This window comes from Cotesia glomerata, linkage group LG10, assembly GCF_020080835.1.
Source record: "Cotesia glomerata isolate CgM1 linkage group LG10, MPM_Cglom_v2.3, whole genome shotgun sequence".
NCBI lineage: Eukaryota > Metazoa > Arthropoda > Insecta > Hymenoptera > Braconidae > Cotesia > Cotesia glomerata.
In genome coordinates, this window is record NC_058167.1 from 7521374 (window position 1) to 7538868 (window position 17495).

The following is a 17495-nucleotide window of genomic DNA, read 5'->3' on the forward strand; positions in this document are numbered from 1 at the left end:
TGCAGTCCCTCGTAGGGTAAAGTGCGCAAATTTAGCTTTTGAAAGTTACTTATTGACCAAACTCTCGCCTAAGTGCAGGGCAAATTAGAACTTTGAGATTCCGGTTCTCTAAATTTTCTTACTGACCGAACTCTCGCCTAAGTGCAGGGCAAATTAGAACTTTGAGATTTCGACTCTTTAAAATTTATCTACTGGCCGAATTCTCGCCTAAATGCAGGGCAAATTAGAACTTTGAGATTCTGGTTCGTAGACTTTATTTAATAACTAATACGTGGCCTGCCGGTTAAACCGCGTCCAAACTTCCTCTAAGTGCAGTGCAAATTAAAGCAAAGGACTCTACAAGGCATGGGCCCGTCAGTTAAACGCGGAAGTCGGATTAACCAACTAAGACAAAGCGTTGGTTGTTGATCGCCTTTTTAAATACTCACGGTGCTGATATTGCAGAAGTCCCCGCTAGTTAACCAGCAGTCGCGTAGCTTATATTTTATTGTGGCTTTCGCGCATGGAGAAGTCTTCCATCTGCGCGGATGATTTAGATTTAAAGAAAAAAAATGCGGGTGGACATAATGTTGTAATAATACATCACGTCAAAAACGTGGAGTTGATGTGAAAGTGAAATTTCATAAATTCCTAGATAGCATGTTTGGAGCCGCATGGAAAATAGCAAAACGTAAACAGTGGATAAAAGCTGTAAAAAATTATGTGTAAGTTCAGTATTAATCAACAATTCATTACAAAATTAAAGTAAAAGTTCAGATTAAACTCGGGCATATAAAAAACTATAATTTTGATAGTTGTTATTAATATTTATGATATTTATGTAATAATAAAAACTTAACCTTTTAATTTGTTTTGTTTTCAGAGAAAATCCGAAAGACTGGGAACCAAATAAAAATACGAGAATTTGTAGTTCTCATTTTATCAACAACAAAAAATCGGAACGTCCGTTACATCCGTCTTACGTTCGTTCCATCTTTCCTGGAAGTGAAAATATTAAAAAAAATATAGAATCCTTGGGACGTTTCCAGCGAGTCAAAAATCGTGAATTATTAAAAGTTTCGAATATTAAGAAATCTTTTGTGAGTAATGAAACCGAAAATTCGATAAATATCACCAATTTAATTAATCCAGTAATGGAGCAAGGTGATAATGTGCATGTTAATAGTGTTGATCAGAATCAGTCTGATGCTGGTATTGAAAGTGTTATTCTTAAACCTGTACAACGAAGCATAAGTTGTCAAACGGAGACAGTTGTGGATGAAACGTACGAAGAATTAACATATTTTTTTTGCAATCAGGACTATCATGACGGTATAAGCACTGCAGCAGTACAGATAAATATTCCAATGAAGAAATCAGAAGATAAGAATTGTGAAGCAAATATACCAATTTCAAAGGATGTCCGAGACTCAAGTTGTGATCCAATAAATGTGGATCTTACAAAATCTTGTCGAGGCTTCCATGGACTATCTTCAATTACTACAGACGAAGTTATGAGCAGTTTAACGGGCGTGTCATTGGCAATTTTCTCCTATCTCTTAATTTTACTTCCAGACTGTAAAGCCTCGAAAATAGACAAAAAAACCAGTTTATTAATTACATTAATAAAATTAAAAACTGGTTTATCATTCTAAATGTTATGGTGGTCGTGCTGGTGATTGCTTTATTACGAATGATTGTGGTTTAGTCGATTTAATTGAGCCTGGTGATGTAGTTCTTGCTGATAAAGGCTTTCCACAGATAAAAACCCAAGTAGAAAATAAAAATGCTGTTTTTGTGATGCCTCCTTTTGGTTATAAAGATCAATTTACCCCGGAAGAAGTAGACGAAACATTCAACATCGCTTCTGTAAGGATACATATTGAACGCGTTAATCAACGAATCAAGGACTTTAAAATTCTATCGAAAGTACCAAATTCGTTATTTCCTCATATTGATGAGATAGTTTTTGTCATCTGCGCCTTAATTAATGTTCAGAAACCATTGTTTAAAGAGAAAGAAGTAATTGAGTAAAATTTTTTGAGAAAAATTGTAAATAATATATTGAATTGGGAATTGTATTAAATAAATCGATACATAATATTTATATAAATGTTTTTATTATAGAAAGTATTAAAAATTAAATGTTTAATATTTTTTTTTATTATTATTTGAACATTAGGTAAGTGTAAGTTAAGTAATAGTTTTATTAATGTTAAATATTTCTATTTTATCACATTTAGTACAAAATTTTTTAACAAATTTGAAATTTTTAAAGTTTTTTTTTTAATAATTTTTATAAATTAAGTTAATATATTTTTAAGTAAATAAATATTTTAATAAAATTTTAAAAATATTAAAATGTATTATTACCATTTTTCTTAAATTCTATCTAGATTTTAAAACCATCACAGTTATGTAACTTGACGTCGATGGCAAATTGTTATCTCTCTGATCAGTACATAATAAAATTTTAAACAAGAACTTGTTGATTTTGCTAATAACAGTAATTTTACTTAGATTTAGTACAGAATTTAGCATGTAATCTTTGGATATATTAGCTAAAATAAAATTGTTCCAGTTTAGGAATTAAGTTTGCCAATAGCTCGTTGTCTCGTTAGATTTTCAGCAGCACACTACCTTGTGGTGAATAAATATATAAATCACAATAACTTATGTTGGTCACATATATTTGGAGCTGAACTTGAATATAAATTGAATGACTTGGATTTAAATATAACCCATTTTCATCTGTTTTCAAGTATGGAACGTTCGACTTTCCAAGTTCGTTGTCCCAAACAGGTATTTTCCGGCAGGTGTATGGACATTTTATTTCAACCAGTTGTTTCTGCCAAGCTTCTTTTCCATATACTAAAATAGCATCTGGAGAACAACTCAACCATGGTTGTTGCAGATTTATTATCACTCCGACTTTGACAACCTCCCACTTTGGATCAAGTAATTGTCTATACTCTTTCAAAGCTACATCTTCATTTTTTTTCCCATATATCATCGCAGCATTTTGAGTAATCTTTGGATTTAATAAATCTGTCATTACTTTTTCTACGTTGAAACGATGACCTTTCAGTTTGTACGCATTGCTGGCAGTTATCCGTAGAGTACGTTGTTTAAACCACTTGCTACTGTTTGACTGTTTAATGGTTGAAACACTCAAATTTAAAGCAGTTTTAAAATCACAACAAACATTCTGTTTGTAAAACGTATATAAATCTTTGGTTATGACTACTTCTACACTGTATTTTTTATTCACAGATTGTAGCAAAAATATATCACTCACAACTTTCTCCGCTTTTTCCGTAAGCGTTTGTTTCATCTTCATTTGGATCGTTTTCAAGAGTGCTTCAGCTGGTGTAACAACAACATTTTCCTTTTCCTCTAGTTTTAACATTTTTCCAAGAGGTGTGTTGGCGAATGAGTCCGGTAAGTTAGCAGTCGTAATCTTGACAGGTTCCAATTTTAATGCTTCTCGACACAAAGGCTGTGGGGTAAAGAGCTTCGACATTCTTTGACCTTTATAGTATTCCAAGAGTTGTCGTTGGGTTGGCTTACCTCATTCTTGTAAGTGACTTGTTTTTGAAGATGAGCTTTCTGGAGAATTGACATAATGAATCAACGCAGTGATGTGTTTGCATTGACCTCCCAGACCTGCTTTACAGGTACATACAGCATTACTGATGTTTCGATTCTTTCCAAGCGGAAATAAAATATTTTTATTATTATTTCAATTTACATGTCTAAATTACTGAGAATTTTAATTTAATTGCAATAAAGAGTTTAATTTAATTTTTATACGTACCAAAACCTTCACATCAGAAGTATTTGACTCACTCGTTTGTGGCACGACTTTAACGGTTATGACACTTACAAAATTATTTTGTTTTTCAACTACACCATAGACATGATTAGAGTTAAATAACTTTTTCATCATTTTGGCCGTGTACAATATTATTGACAACCGGTTGAAAGCCATATTTTATTATTTTTTCCATTATTTATAAATATTTTATGTTATTTTTAATGAATGTTTTGATCCCACTATCTTCGGCAAAGGAATACTAGAGAGCGCTTACTTCGACAGTAGTGCTGCCTCTATATTTCACGTACGATCCCTATAGTCTAGTCGCAAAGAAAAAAAAATTAGAAAAACGGTTGACCCTGAAGGCCATCCCTGCAACTTCCCGCTAATTCCATACTTAGGCGCTTAAAATTGCACCAATGACGTTTTTGAGCTCTTCGAGCTCAAAAATACAATTTATGGGTTATTTTGAGCTCTCCGAGCTCAAAGAGATTGCTTTCCTATCCTTTAAAGCTCTTCGAGCTCAAAAGTCTGATAGAGATTTGATAAGACACTATTTTTTGAATTTTTAAACCACAATAACTTTTGAATGAATAAACCGATTTTTACGCGGTTAGAAGCATTCGACGCAGTTTTTCAAGCCTCACAAAGAAACTCAAATTTTGAATTGATCGCGCTAGAAATTTCGGAGTTATTCCGAAAAAACACTTTTTTCGGTTTTCTTTCGTTCACGATATCTGTCGAACGAATCAACCGATTTTGACCAGACTGGTGGCGATCGATGTGGTTTTTTGAGGTTAAGAGCTGATTAGTTTTTGGAATTGAACCATCAAGCCGTTTAAAAGTTATTCCAAAAAAACCACATTTGAAAAAAATTTTTTTTTCAGTTTTTTTAAGATTTCTCAAAATCTATTGATCTGAATCGGTCCAAATAGTCTTCAAAATCTAAGTTTGGTCAAGCTCTTTTCAATGGCACCAACCGCGATGAAATCGGTCAAGCCGTTCAAAAGTTATAAGCGGTTCACATACTTTCACACACACACACACACACACACACACACACACGCTCTTCGGAGTGCCCGTCCTGCCCAGGAGCTGCTGAAGACGCGGAGCACGTCTTCTTTGTATGTCCTCGTTTCGATCCACAGCGTGAAGAACTGGAGAGGATCCTGAACCAGAGAATGCAACCAGATTCACTAGTAGAAGCAATGTTGTCATCAGAAGCTGCCTGGAACGCTACCAACACGTTTGCAACAGAAGTCCTTAAAGACTTGCGTTCCACCGAAAGAAAAAGAGCAAATAGCAGAAGATAGAAGGAAGATAGTTAACACCTTAGCCACCAGAAGGAAGAGCAGTAGCTAGATCCTCCCTTCACGAAGTAATGCCTGACGGCGGTTTCCATGAGGGATTAGAGGAAAGAAGGAAGAGGGGTTTAGGGTTTAGTGGGTAGGGGCGTTAGTGTCGAGTTAGTATGACGCTGCGTCGAGTCGCCACATATCCAGGCCAAACAGCTATGCCTAGAATCCGTAAAAAGGATTCCCACCCCTACAAAAAAAAAAAAACACACACACACACACATACATACATACATACATACAGACACCGTGACAACCTCGCGGGGATAGTCAGGGAAGCTTCCTATGACCTTCAAACGTCGAGATCTGATGAAAACTCGATTTTTGCAAAACGGGGTGAAAACAATAACTTCCCGATTTTTGAAAATCTTCGATTTTCTTAGCGGGAAGTTAAAAATTAATAATTTAAAACATAACTCGTTTAATATTTAAACTAAAAAAGAAAAAAAAACAAGAATCACTTTTTGTTAATAAAAAAAAATTGTTAGCAAAATAAAAAAAAATGAATATTTTAAATGAATACTTTGATAAATATTTAAATATTTTTAATAAAATTAATAATTGATTAACTTTTCATCCACTTATAATATAGCTCGAAAATTATCCTCAAAATACTGTCAACCTTCTGTAGCTTACGATTGAGTTAAAAATGTTTTTTAATCCCCGGCAAACTATCGATAGTCATTGATCGGTCTACCATCAGCTGGATTACTGGCCGATTGTCTAATAAGTGCCTTTGATACGAAATCCATGGGCCGATAATCGAATATTACTGGCCCATTAATGTAATTCGATCATCGGCCAACCAAGGTTACCTATTGATCGGCCAACCATTGGCTGAATGACTGGCCAAGTGTATCACTGGCGATTTCGATACAAGATCCATGGGCCACTCATCACCCATTAATGGCCCAATACTGGTATTTTGACCATCAGCCAATTATTGCAAGCCATTAATAGGCCAGTCATCGGCATTGTTGTATGCCTGGCGGTTCCTACACGGGAAGTGTAAATGGGAATTCAATTGTATTATATTTAATAAAAAAAAAAAAAAAATAATTATTGAGTTATTTTCAACTGCTTTTATTAATTTATTTTTTAAATTAAATAATTATCAGATGTGATATTTATGAAGGTATTATGGTGAATGGTAATTACAATAATTTAACAAATAAAATTTTAAACGGGAAAATGATTACACAGCAATAGAGTACACATGGCAAAATATAAGTCAACAATAAATAAAATAATTTCAACGTCGGAAATTTACAAATTTAATTATAATAATTTTAATAATTGGTAGATGAGAGACTACTTTAATTAACTAAAAATTTGTATTCAGCGTAATTTGTTTTCATCAGCAGTCATTTAAGATAAATAGTGCACGCAGTACTAGTATTTATAATTAATAGTCTTATTTAGAGAATATCTAAACGTTCCTTATAGTAATTAGGCAACACTATGTACACTTGACAATAAAACTTTTTTCTTAAATTATTTTAAAATTTTAAAATCACTTTTCTGGTGTATAGTTCTCAAACTTTTTGTGATTTATAAATAAAATATATAAAAAAGTTTATCTCCTTGTCATTAATTAATAATATTTTTCTAACGGCGTCCTTTTCGGGATGACTCTCATCATTTTCTAGAACCAGTAGAGATCTTTGGAATCTTGAACTTGTGGATCAAGACCTGGACATACAAATATCACTTATTAATTATAACAATAATAAATAAAAGCATTTTTTTATTTTTCAAGTTAATTAAATAAATATATATTTATAATAAAACAATTGGAAAAAAGGAATATTTGGTATGTATGTTATACAGGAGGGTGAGTCTTTGTTGATGGCACCCGCTGTGAGACGCCAGAGATTAAGTATAAGATACTGAAGAAATAAAATGAACATTTCAATTCTTGGATTCTAAAAAAAAAAAATAAAAAAAATTTTATATTTTATTTATGAGATGAAAATAGGACAATTAGCTGACGAAATAAAGATAAACATATTAGTATATGAATATTAGATATTTTATAGATGTATGATATATGACGTATATACAATGTATCTCTTTATCATTAGAGATGGACACGTGTTGACTCGTGTCTCGAACTACACGCTCGAAAATACCTGTTCTATTTAACAGTAGGAGCAGGCAAAGGAAAAAAATATTTTATTATTATTGTTATTATTATCTACCTACAGTTTAAGATTTATCAATGGGAATTAATTTGGGGATGAGTGAGTTCATAAAATGATTGTATGCACGTGGCAAACGCGTGCTTTCTACAAAAGTAACCTTTAATACCTGCTGCTGTTTCTATATAATTTCGTCGGTACTTTTGCTGATATGCTACTGATAGTACTTTTATATATATACTTCAAAGTCAAATATATATATATATATATATATATATATATATATATATATATATATATATATATATATATATATATATATATTTAGATATAACAGTCAAAAACGATTTTATCTTGGAGTGTGTGAGTGATAAAAAAGAATCTCGGTGAGTGTTATTTGATAGAAACTCACTCGATTGGAAAATTGATAATAGATAGTCGTATACAGGGGAGAAACAACTCTTGTATTTTATTTTTATTTTTTATCATCCACTTCACTTATTTTTTATTTATTTACAATCATTAGAAACTTCAATTCTCATGAATAATAATTTTATTTTTAAATTATCAATTAAGGTATAATTTTAATTTTAAACAATATAAGTGGAAATGATTTATCGAGGGATGATACTATTAATTTCTCTCCCTGGTGTATGTTTGAGTATATGTATGGGGTTGACTCCGTGACTTAGCAAATAGTAGCAATATTGTCCGTGTCAGCCGACTCCCCTGCTAAATACTATTACCAACCCTTACAAACTCTGATTATTATGATCACAATAATAATAAAAATGAAAATAACAGTTTGAAGAAAACATTAGCGAGAAGTTGTCTATGTCTATATACACAAACATTTACATCACAATTTGACAAATAGCATTTGTATTCCGTCAAATATTTGTCTCTACGGTATTAATACTATTATTATCTTAGGTATTACTATATAAATTTGTATTTCCAACTTTTGTAGAGTAACTATTCACACGAGTATTTAACACGTGACAAAATTATGATCATTGGATCAACATCGTTATTAATTGTTGTAATAACTTTTCTATTATATTTATTAATGATACATCAAAATCGTTGCACGCATAAAAACAATTTTGTTGAAATAACAAAAGACGGGATAACTGAAAAATATGTCTGGTAATAAAGGAATGTAATTATAGCAAAAAATTTATTATTTGCATTAACAAAATGTTTCAAGTTGTACTAACAAATCAGTTTGTTAAATCACAAAATCAATTTGTTGCCCTAACAAAATCATTTTGTTGCTGTCACAAAAAAACTTTGTTGCTGCAACAAAATTATTTTGTTGCAATAACAAAACTAATTTGTTGCTAAAATATTTTCCAAATCAGCTATAGCTGATTATAGCATATTTTTAAATTATGTATTTACTATAACAAATTTATTTGTTATTCCAACAAATTTTCATTGTTTTATGAGTATGATAATGAAATAGACTTGACTCAGAACAAGAATATAAGAACTCTTGTTGATATTGTTGTAAATTCTATATGTTAATATGATAATTGTTATAAGTTTAATTTTCTATATCGCCTGAAATATTGGCCGCCAACAATTTATTACTGTGAGTATATTAGTAGTATATATGTACTAGATTCTATGTTATTTGTGCAATTATTGTAAAGGAACTCTGTAATTGGCTTAAAGCTGTTGAGTTCATTATTCTATAAATAAATAAATAAATTGTTATTATTACAAATTCTCTTCCCTTATTAAAAAAAAAAAAAAAATTAGGACGACGGTTGACCCTAAAGGCCATCCCTTTGTTACATACATACATACATACATACATACATACACACACACACACGCGGACATCATTGCGAAAACATTCAAGGAAGCTTCCTAGGACCTCAAAACGTCAAGATATGATGAGAACTCGATTTTCGAAAAACGGGGTAAAACCAATAACTTCCCAATTTTTGAAAATCTTCGATTTTCTTAGCGGGAAGTTAAAAAGATTTAAAACGATTCGATATGGCTGAAGGCGATAAAAAACGATTCAACTTGACAAATATACACTGTTGAAAAACTTAACTTGACTCAAGAGCAAGAATTTTGAATCAAGAATACCATTTTGAAGAAAAATAATTTCTTGAGTCAAGATATAATTCTTGGTTCAAGAAAATTTTCTTGATTCAAGAATTTTTCTTCTTGACTCGAGAGTGTTATTTTCTTCAAAATGGTGTTATTGGTTCAAGATTCTTGATCTTGAGTCAAGTGAAATTTTTTATCCGTGTATAGATATACATTTTGCATGGGTTGAATCGTTTTAAATCTTTTTTTTTTAATGAGGGTTTATTACTTCAACAAATTGTCTTTGTTACTCCAACAAATTCTTTTTGTTATTTTAATAGAATAATTTTGCTGTTCCAATAAAAAAATTTGTTATACCAACTAAAGTATTTTATCGAATAAACTTAAAGATTTTGCTATAGTAACAAAACTGTTTTGTTGTTATAACATATCAATAACTTGTTTTAACCTAAATTTTGTTATTTTAACATATAATTTGTTATCCCTATGTTTAAAAAATTCATTTGTTACCACAACATATCTTAGATTATCTTAACAAAATTTTTTTCTGTGTGTGAGATAAATATATTTATAACACAGAAATAGACTATAAAATAGTCGGAAAAGCCATTATTGAAATCCTGAGGCAAAGTGCAAGGAATACCAATTGGTTCGCTTTAATAAATATTGTAATTGTCATTATTAATATTATACTATAAATAAAAGTTTAATGAAATGTAAAACCCTCTTGCTCTAGTTCAGGTTTTAATTTTTCAAGGGTCGTGTATATCCCTGGAATACAGCCATTGAAGGAAGAAATAAAAAGCATTGTGATGACCCTTATCGATGTAGAACCCAGGAAGAAAGGAAGGGTCAAAGAATCTCCGAGCTTGGACAGGAATCCAATAAAGCAATGACAATGACTTTAATAGCTCACCACCCCTTATTTATCACTTCACAAGTTTATTGTCTAGAATTACCATTATATTATATCATATACGTATATAAAAATGACAAACTATTATTACAATAATTATTTATAATTATAAGTAGATATTGTGGGTTGATGTGCATTGATAGTCTATCATGATTATGATGATGGGGAATAATAAAAGTGTATATAAGGTATAACTTTGAGAGATCGATTTAGCAAAGCCCGTTTGCGACCACTCCCTCCACTGAAGTTGCTGACCAATCCTCGAAAAGCTGGGCATCCCCGATCCCCGGATCCACGCTTTTATATCACCATCCTCTTCTCTCTTCTCACATACTCACATATTCACGTACTCGCTCACAGACTCACCAACACCCCAACCACTTATTTACTGGCTCACTAACCCTTGCTAACATTTCACCCGTCTACATGTGCTCACACACTCTTTCAGTTATATAATATATATTTCTTCCTCCAACTCATTGACGCCGTTGTATTCTGATCCTTTTTCTATCATCACACTTACGTGTAAGTTCACCTTCATATATATTGTTAACTCCAAGAGGAATCGCGTGACGTAAGACGACGCCATTTTTGAGGCGCGTGCCAGGACGGTACGAAACGCCCGGTAATGTCTGAACTTTTTATTTATTTATTTTCACTTGATTATCACTTGGATTCTGTTCTTTTTGTTATCGAAAACTAATTGGGATATTTGGTCGTTTGATTTCGATACATTGCACACCTCAAATGCAAAAACATTTCGTCTGCTTTTATTTAGCAATACATTTTTATTTTTTTTCATCAATTATTTTAATAAGACAATTTTTTTTTTTTAATGTTTCCCGAGTTTTTTTTATTATAATTGTGCGATAGTCTGTTTGTCTGCCCAATTACGATTAATCGTCGTACTTAAATATAAAGTTCTCTGCTAATTTATATCAGTGGTATACAACTAGTTAATTTACGCAATTATATAATTACTTTAGAGTAGCAAGAGAGAGCATACAGTGAACAGTAAATCGTATAAACATATATACTTATAATGAGTTGATACCTAAATTGCCGGTTGTAATATAGCTAATGACAGCTAAGCATTTAAACGTTAATTACTTTACTACATGTTAAAGTTTATAAACTCGGTGAAATTGATAATAATAATAATGATAATTAAAGTATTAAAAATATTTAGTGAATTTACTTATCAATTATTCAGCTAAAGATTTATATTGGGAATATTTGTAATGGTGATAGATCAGGAGACGGAAGTATCCGAAGAATAATTGTGTTATTTTCTCGTAGTTTGTATGCTATATATGTAAGAAATAAATTGTGAAACGAATATTAATGGGAGAGCAGCGTCTGCACCAGGTGGCGATTGATCGAGAGATTTCTCGAGAGTAAGACACGACGTAATGACTATTACCAGGAATGACAGAGTAGTTGGATCCATACTATGGCAATAACGCACGCCAGTTTAAATAGTGAACGTAGTTTACATTCCTATAAGCAAATTCTTTAGAACCCGTTTGGTCAGTCTTGTATTCCGTATATTGCCGTGTATATATACAGATATATTCTATCTTAAAGCTCTGTATACCCTAATACATACATATATATTGATTTATATAGACATATTTACACATAACACTAATTTTACTTAAATTATTTCACTGTAATATCAATTTATCTTTATAGGTACACTGATAAAAAAATTGACTTGATTTAAGAAAAAATATTTTGATTCAAGTTAATTTTTCTATTAATATGTACAACTGCCCCCGGGAAAAAATTATAGTATATCCTAGAATATATGCGGGGAATATATCCTACACAGAAAAAAAGGTTTACTTGAGCCAAGAAAATATTTTAAGTCAAGAAAATCTTCTTGTTTTGAGAAAATTCAGCCTCTTGCTCCAAAAAATTTAGTTCTTGATAGAAGTAAATTTTCTTGTCTTGAGAAAATTTCTCTCTTGCTCCAAAAAATGAAATATCTCGATAGAAGTAAATTTTCATTAATATTTTTATTGATTAACATATCAAATGGGAAGATCAAATAATATTGAATCATTTTTTTTCATTCAATTTGTATAATTGCACGCTAAAAGAATATAAAATGGGTATCAAATATTCAAGAGAAAAATTTTCTCAAGGTAAAAATAGTATATTACACTACAAGGGCAGAAAGTTGAAATTCGGCTTCGCCTCGGGCACATGGCGCGCAGTGCAGGGCTCTCAAATTTCTGCCCTTGTAGTGTATACTAGTTTTCTTGCTATGCGGTTGAAAGTACGCAAAAAATTGCGTTGAAAAAAATTGATGCCTGCCCCCGACATTTGCGGCACGAGCGAAGCGAGTGCTGCTGGTGGGGGGGGAGGGGGCAGGCATCAAAAAAACCCGTCCAAAAAAATATTAATATATAATCTATCATAATACTACTTTTTTTGAGAAAAGATCTTAATTTAATTAATTAAATTTAAAGTTATAAATATATTATAAATTAACTCTGATTTTAAGAATAAAAAAAAAAAAAAAAAAAAAAAACAGAAAAATGAAATAATAATCGTAAAATGCATAGAAAAAAAAAATTAAGAAAAAAATCTGTTTTATTATAAAAATGAATTTATTTATTTGAGAATATCTATCAGAATAAAAAATATTTCTCGTTTTTTTTTTTTTTTGTAATTTAAATATTTAACAAGTCTCATTTCATTAAAATAAATATTCATTTTCTGTAACTAACTTAATTTTAACCTAAAATCATTGACACATAACAAAACAGATACATTCATAACAATCACAAGTAAGGTTAGGCTTGTATACATAAGTAATAGAATGAGCGCGACTACCGACTTTCGGACTTTCTGCCGCCCGTGTCTCTTTGTCAGTGCATGAATACATTTTTTCGGCTCCCCGTCGTAAAGCGCATGCGCGACTCGACCACGGCATAAAAATGAGGCTTTCTGCCGTAAAATTGCAGCGGGAACCCCGTACTTTTGACCAGCGTAGAAAGATAGTATATTACACACCTGTGGCAAGAAAATGAGAAATGTCTCAGAACACATATATGTCGACCTCGGCTTCGCCTCGGGCAACATATATGTGTTCTGAGACATTTCTCATTTTCTTGCCACAGGTGTGTAATATACTATTTCTCAGCTGAAGTAGGTAATGCTGCTTCCCTAAAGTATCTAAAAATCTTGATCAAATATAAAAATTTATTGTATCAAGTATTTAAGATAATTTGAATCAAGAAAAAATTACTTTCACCAAGAATAGAATTTCAAGAAAAATTTTTACTTCGGCCAACACAACTTCGGTCTTTCTTCAGGCATCCGAAAATTTTCTTGAGCCAAGAATTTTGTTCTCCAGTCAAGAAATTTTTCTTTCTGTGTAGCATATATCCAAGGATATATGCTGAGATATACTCAAATTTGCCCACTTGGATATACACTGTAAAAAATTTCGGTGTAAAGTTGGACCCATCAAGGACGTTTACACCGCCGTGTAAGTGTGAAATGTCGGTGTAAAATTTCCTCCGTGTGAAATTTTCACTCGTGTAAATTTAACACGGTGTAATTTCATGTTTTACACTATTCCGTGTTATTGTTATTGTTATTGTTCATAACTTTGAAAATTTAATAACTATTACTAGCAACCTTGCAGTCTTTATGTGACTGCCGTGACTTGTGAACTATAAATAAATAAAATTTTGCTTTCTTAAATAATGACTTCTGTTAAATTGCAATGTACTTTTTTAATTATTGACGTTTTTAAAGATATAAGCTCATTCCGATGTTACACTCATCGACCTTTCATTTGAGTACCCACATTAATTTTTCATATATTTATATATAATATATGTGTATATATGAAAAATATATCAAAATGCATGTGGGTACTCAAATGAAAGGTCTTGATGAGTGTAACATAAGGATGAGCTTATATTTTTTAAAATGTCAATAGTTCACAAGATACAAGGTCATTTTTTAATTATTGATATTTTCAAACATATAAGCTCATCCTGATGTTACACTCATCAAAAGCTTTCATTTGAGTACTCACATGTATTTTGATATATTTTTCATATATACCTATATGTAATATATATAAAAATATGAAAAAATGATGTGGCAATTAAAATGAAGATTCTTGATGAGTGCAACATCGGGATGAGCTTATATCTTTAGAAATATATATAAAAATATATTTAACACTATAAACATTCGAATTTTTATCAATAGACTCTAACATAAGATCCACCATATAATTAGATAAATTTTTAACAACTTGAATGTTAACATTCTTGTTGCAGACTTTCCAATGATATTAAGATTTACGTTGGAATGATTTTGCCCCGTAAAATAGCATAATATAAAAAAAATATACTTTTGAATATTTATTTCTACATGTTTATATTTATAATCTAATTTCGTACAAGTCTGAAACTAAACAATCAAATTAATTAATGAGAAATTTTCAGGAAATACATTTACACGCTTGGTGGTGTAAAATTTAGGATTCCCCGTATGGAAAAATATATATACGGAAAATATATGCAAATATATATTTTCACATATATTTTTTTTGCGTTAAATATATGTCGGCATATATGTTCACACATATGCGTTCATATAAATGCAATATATATGTCTAGAGATACACAGAAAAAAATTTAACTTGAATCAAGTAAATAATTTTGAAGAATTTAACTTTCTTGATTTGAGTAAAAAAATTCTCAAACTGAGAAATTTTTTTTTCAGTGTATGCTTACATATATGTCTACATATATTTCAGCATATATCTCGGCATATATGTCAGCATCTATGTGAAAAATATATGTTGACATATGTTTTTTGCGTAAATATATGCGGCATATATTTTTAACATATATATTTCTCCATGCGGGTCACACCGTTCAAATTTAACATTATACTTAGTGCGATTTTCACACCGTCCGTGTTAAAATTTTTTAAACCGAATCATTTACACCACACCGAGTCCAAAAAATTTTTTAGAGTGTATGCATGCGCTTACTTGTATCCCGTTTTACTCAAAATTTTTCTCTGATCTATAATAGTCTGGTCTGTTGTCGGATCTATAGTCTATCCATAGTCAAGTGACGTAACACATACATATATCCTAGGATATATTTTTAGGCAAATTTGAGTATATCCCAGCATATATATACTAGGATATACTCCCCGCAAATATTCTAGGATAAACTATAATTTTTCCGTGGGGGTGAGGTATTATATTTTTCAGTAACTCGGACTACTGATGTCCTTAAATACTTTCCAACGTCGATTTGTCAGCAATTAAAAAACCGAATTTGTAAAAATGAAATATAAATAATACTAAATTGAGTATAATAATATTTTTTTGTAAAAGCATAAATAAGTCGGCAATTATATCAATTAGCCAACGTAAGATAAAAATAAAGTTCTTTAAAAAAATGGTTATTATTTTTAATCTTAATCTGACGTGACAATAAAACTAAAACCCAAGTAAAAGTAACGCAATCGACATATAAGACCGTTCAGAAGCAAAGTAATATAATGCGCAACAAGGGAACAACCAGATAGGCGTGGTTTGTTCTTGGATGAAGGCGTGTCTTTGCTCGTCCAGAGTTAACCAAGTAGGAGTAATAAACGACAGCTGCTACTGGTACTACTATTGCATCACCAGAAACACTCTTTCACTCTTTCACTCTTTAAAACAAATAAAAAAAACAATGATAAAATAACAGGAGCAACAACAAGAACCCCTCCTCCATCTCATCCCTCAGAAACATCAAAATTTTTGGAGATAATAAAACAACTCGGTAGCTTTACACCGCCACCCCCTACACTCTTCTTTATTCTTTATTCTTTATTCCTTTTATTTCTTATCCCTACGATTCTTTTCTTGTCTTGTCTTGTTTTTATTTTTATTATTGGATACTTTTTTGGAGCATTGGCCCACCTCATAAAGTAGTTCTGGTTCTGTCTGACAAACAGGTACCGTATCCCCTTTGTTTGGAGCCGGCTCTTTGCACCCTCGATTCTCTGTCAACTCGAGTTTTACTACTTATGTACGAAATAACATTTATCTGTTATACTTATACACTCAAACTCGATACTGTACCAATTGTTTATTTAGTACAACACTCATGTATGCTCGATTTTCAAAATTTAAATAAAAAATCTTTGAATTTTTCCTTTTAATTAGTCATCAGAAAAAAAAAGTTTAATTGAATCAAAAAAATTAATGAAGAAAATGAAAATATTAATAAAAAATAATATCAGTGAGTTGTTATATGATTGGAGATCAAGTGATCCTTGATAATATCGAGTTATTTGTGCTATTGAACAATGATGGCGGGATATGAGACGCCTTTTTGCGGACGTATCTCGAGCACCTTATTCCAGCTAAATGTTTTACGATGACCACACATTTATAAAGGACCTTATATTGTCTACTCCTTTAGATACTACTACTACTACTACTGCTACTGAATCTACTCCCTTGGTCTTTTTGTCGCGCGATCATTTTCGGTTGAGAAATAAGAGACTGATGTTGTTGAGAGTCTTTTAGAAGGAGATACTTGTTCCACAACGTTGATACATTAGTTTAGACTAGTACTATATACACTGAGATTGAGAGCAGGACACACGGATAAAACTTTAAAAAACATTCATAAAAATAATAATAATATATAATGTATATTATTTTTTTGTTTTAGAAAAAAAATTTTTCTTTCTTATTCCCTGGGAAGCAGATAAAGACAAAGAGAAAGATAAATGTATAGCAAAAGAAATTTAATAGAGAGAGATGAGTGTGGCTATCGGTCGCGGCCTCCATTAAGCTCTTATTAATTGCGGGGATCTGAAGGACCGCCCGTCTTTCTTGTTCTCCTCTACCTGTGCGTCAAGCCACACCGCGCCATTCTACCATCATCCTCCGAAACAATTTTTATGCCGTCTTATAACGACACATATTTTTTTTTATCTTTACTTTTATTTTACAATTGAAAATTCAGTGTGTAAGCCAAATTTTATATTCAATTATTAATTTTATTTTAAAAAATGATTAAATCTTTAAAAATGTATATATAAAAATGATGATTATGGTTATTATTGTTATTATTTGATATGGTATTTCAGTTAGTGGCTGTTTTTATATGTTAGGTGATGTCTGACGTCTTTTATTATTAGAATTCAGCATGTGTTTTTTATTTTTG

The 17495-nt window shown here is 31.2% G+C and overlaps 3 protein-coding genes across 4 annotated transcripts in view; 1 reads left to right on the forward strand and 2 right to left on the reverse strand.

The window, feature by feature from the left end:
• The first annotated feature begins 572 nt into the window (after positions 1 to 572).
• On the forward strand, positions 573 to 2066 carry LOC123272392. The gene is made up of 2 exons (XM_044739127.1): positions 573 to 704; positions 863 to 2066. The coding sequence occupies exons 1-2, from the start codon at positions 640 to 642 to the stop codon at positions 1632 to 1634; spliced, it is 837 nt and encodes a 278-aa protein (XP_044595062.1). The 5' UTR covers positions 573 to 639; the 3' UTR covers positions 1635 to 2066.
• Positions 2067 to 2359: 293 nt separating this feature from the next.
• On the reverse strand, positions 2360 to 3752 carry LOC123272393. 2 transcript variants are annotated; one of them, XM_044739129.1, is made up of 2 exons: positions 3498 to 3752; positions 2360 to 3466 (listed from the first exon to the last, which is right to left on the reverse strand). In XM_044739129.1, exon 2 carries the CDS (start codon positions 3386 to 3388, stop codon positions 2597 to 2599), a length of 792 nt encoding a protein of 263 aa, XP_044595064.1. In that variant the 5' UTR covers positions 3389 to 3466; positions 3498 to 3752; the 3' UTR covers positions 2360 to 2596. The 2 variants fall into 2 exon arrangements, with proteins under 2 accessions (XP_044595064.1, XP_044595063.1); XM_044739128.1 differs by having other exon boundaries at positions 2360 to 3461; positions 3493 to 3752.
• Positions 3753 to 6776: 3024 nt separating this feature from the next.
• The window catches only part of LOC123272391 (protein vestigial), a 57981-nt gene continuing 47262 nt past the window's right edge, over positions 6777 to 17495 (reverse strand). Inside the window, exon 6 of the mRNA XM_044739126.1 lies at positions 6777 to 6843. Within this exon, the coding sequence (XP_044595061.1) occupies positions 6797 to 6843 (47 nt within the window). The 3' untranslated portion in view covers positions 6777 to 6796. The remainder of the gene's footprint in view (positions 6844 to 17495) is intronic.

Excerpts from the sequence above, each read along its gene's own strand:
- LOC123272393 (XM_044739129.1), bottom strand. The coding sequence starts at position 3,388 with ATGTTAAAACTAGAGGAAAAGGAAAATGTTGTTGTTACACCAGCTGAA.
- LOC123272392 (XM_044739127.1), top strand. The coding sequence starts at position 640 with ATGTTTGGAGCCGCATGGAAAATAGCAAAACGTAAACAGTGGATAAAA. Across the intron at positions 705-862 it reads AAAGCTGTAAAAAATTATGT|AGAAAATCCGAAAGACTGGG; the intron begins GTAAGTTCAGTA and ends TTTTGTTTTCAG.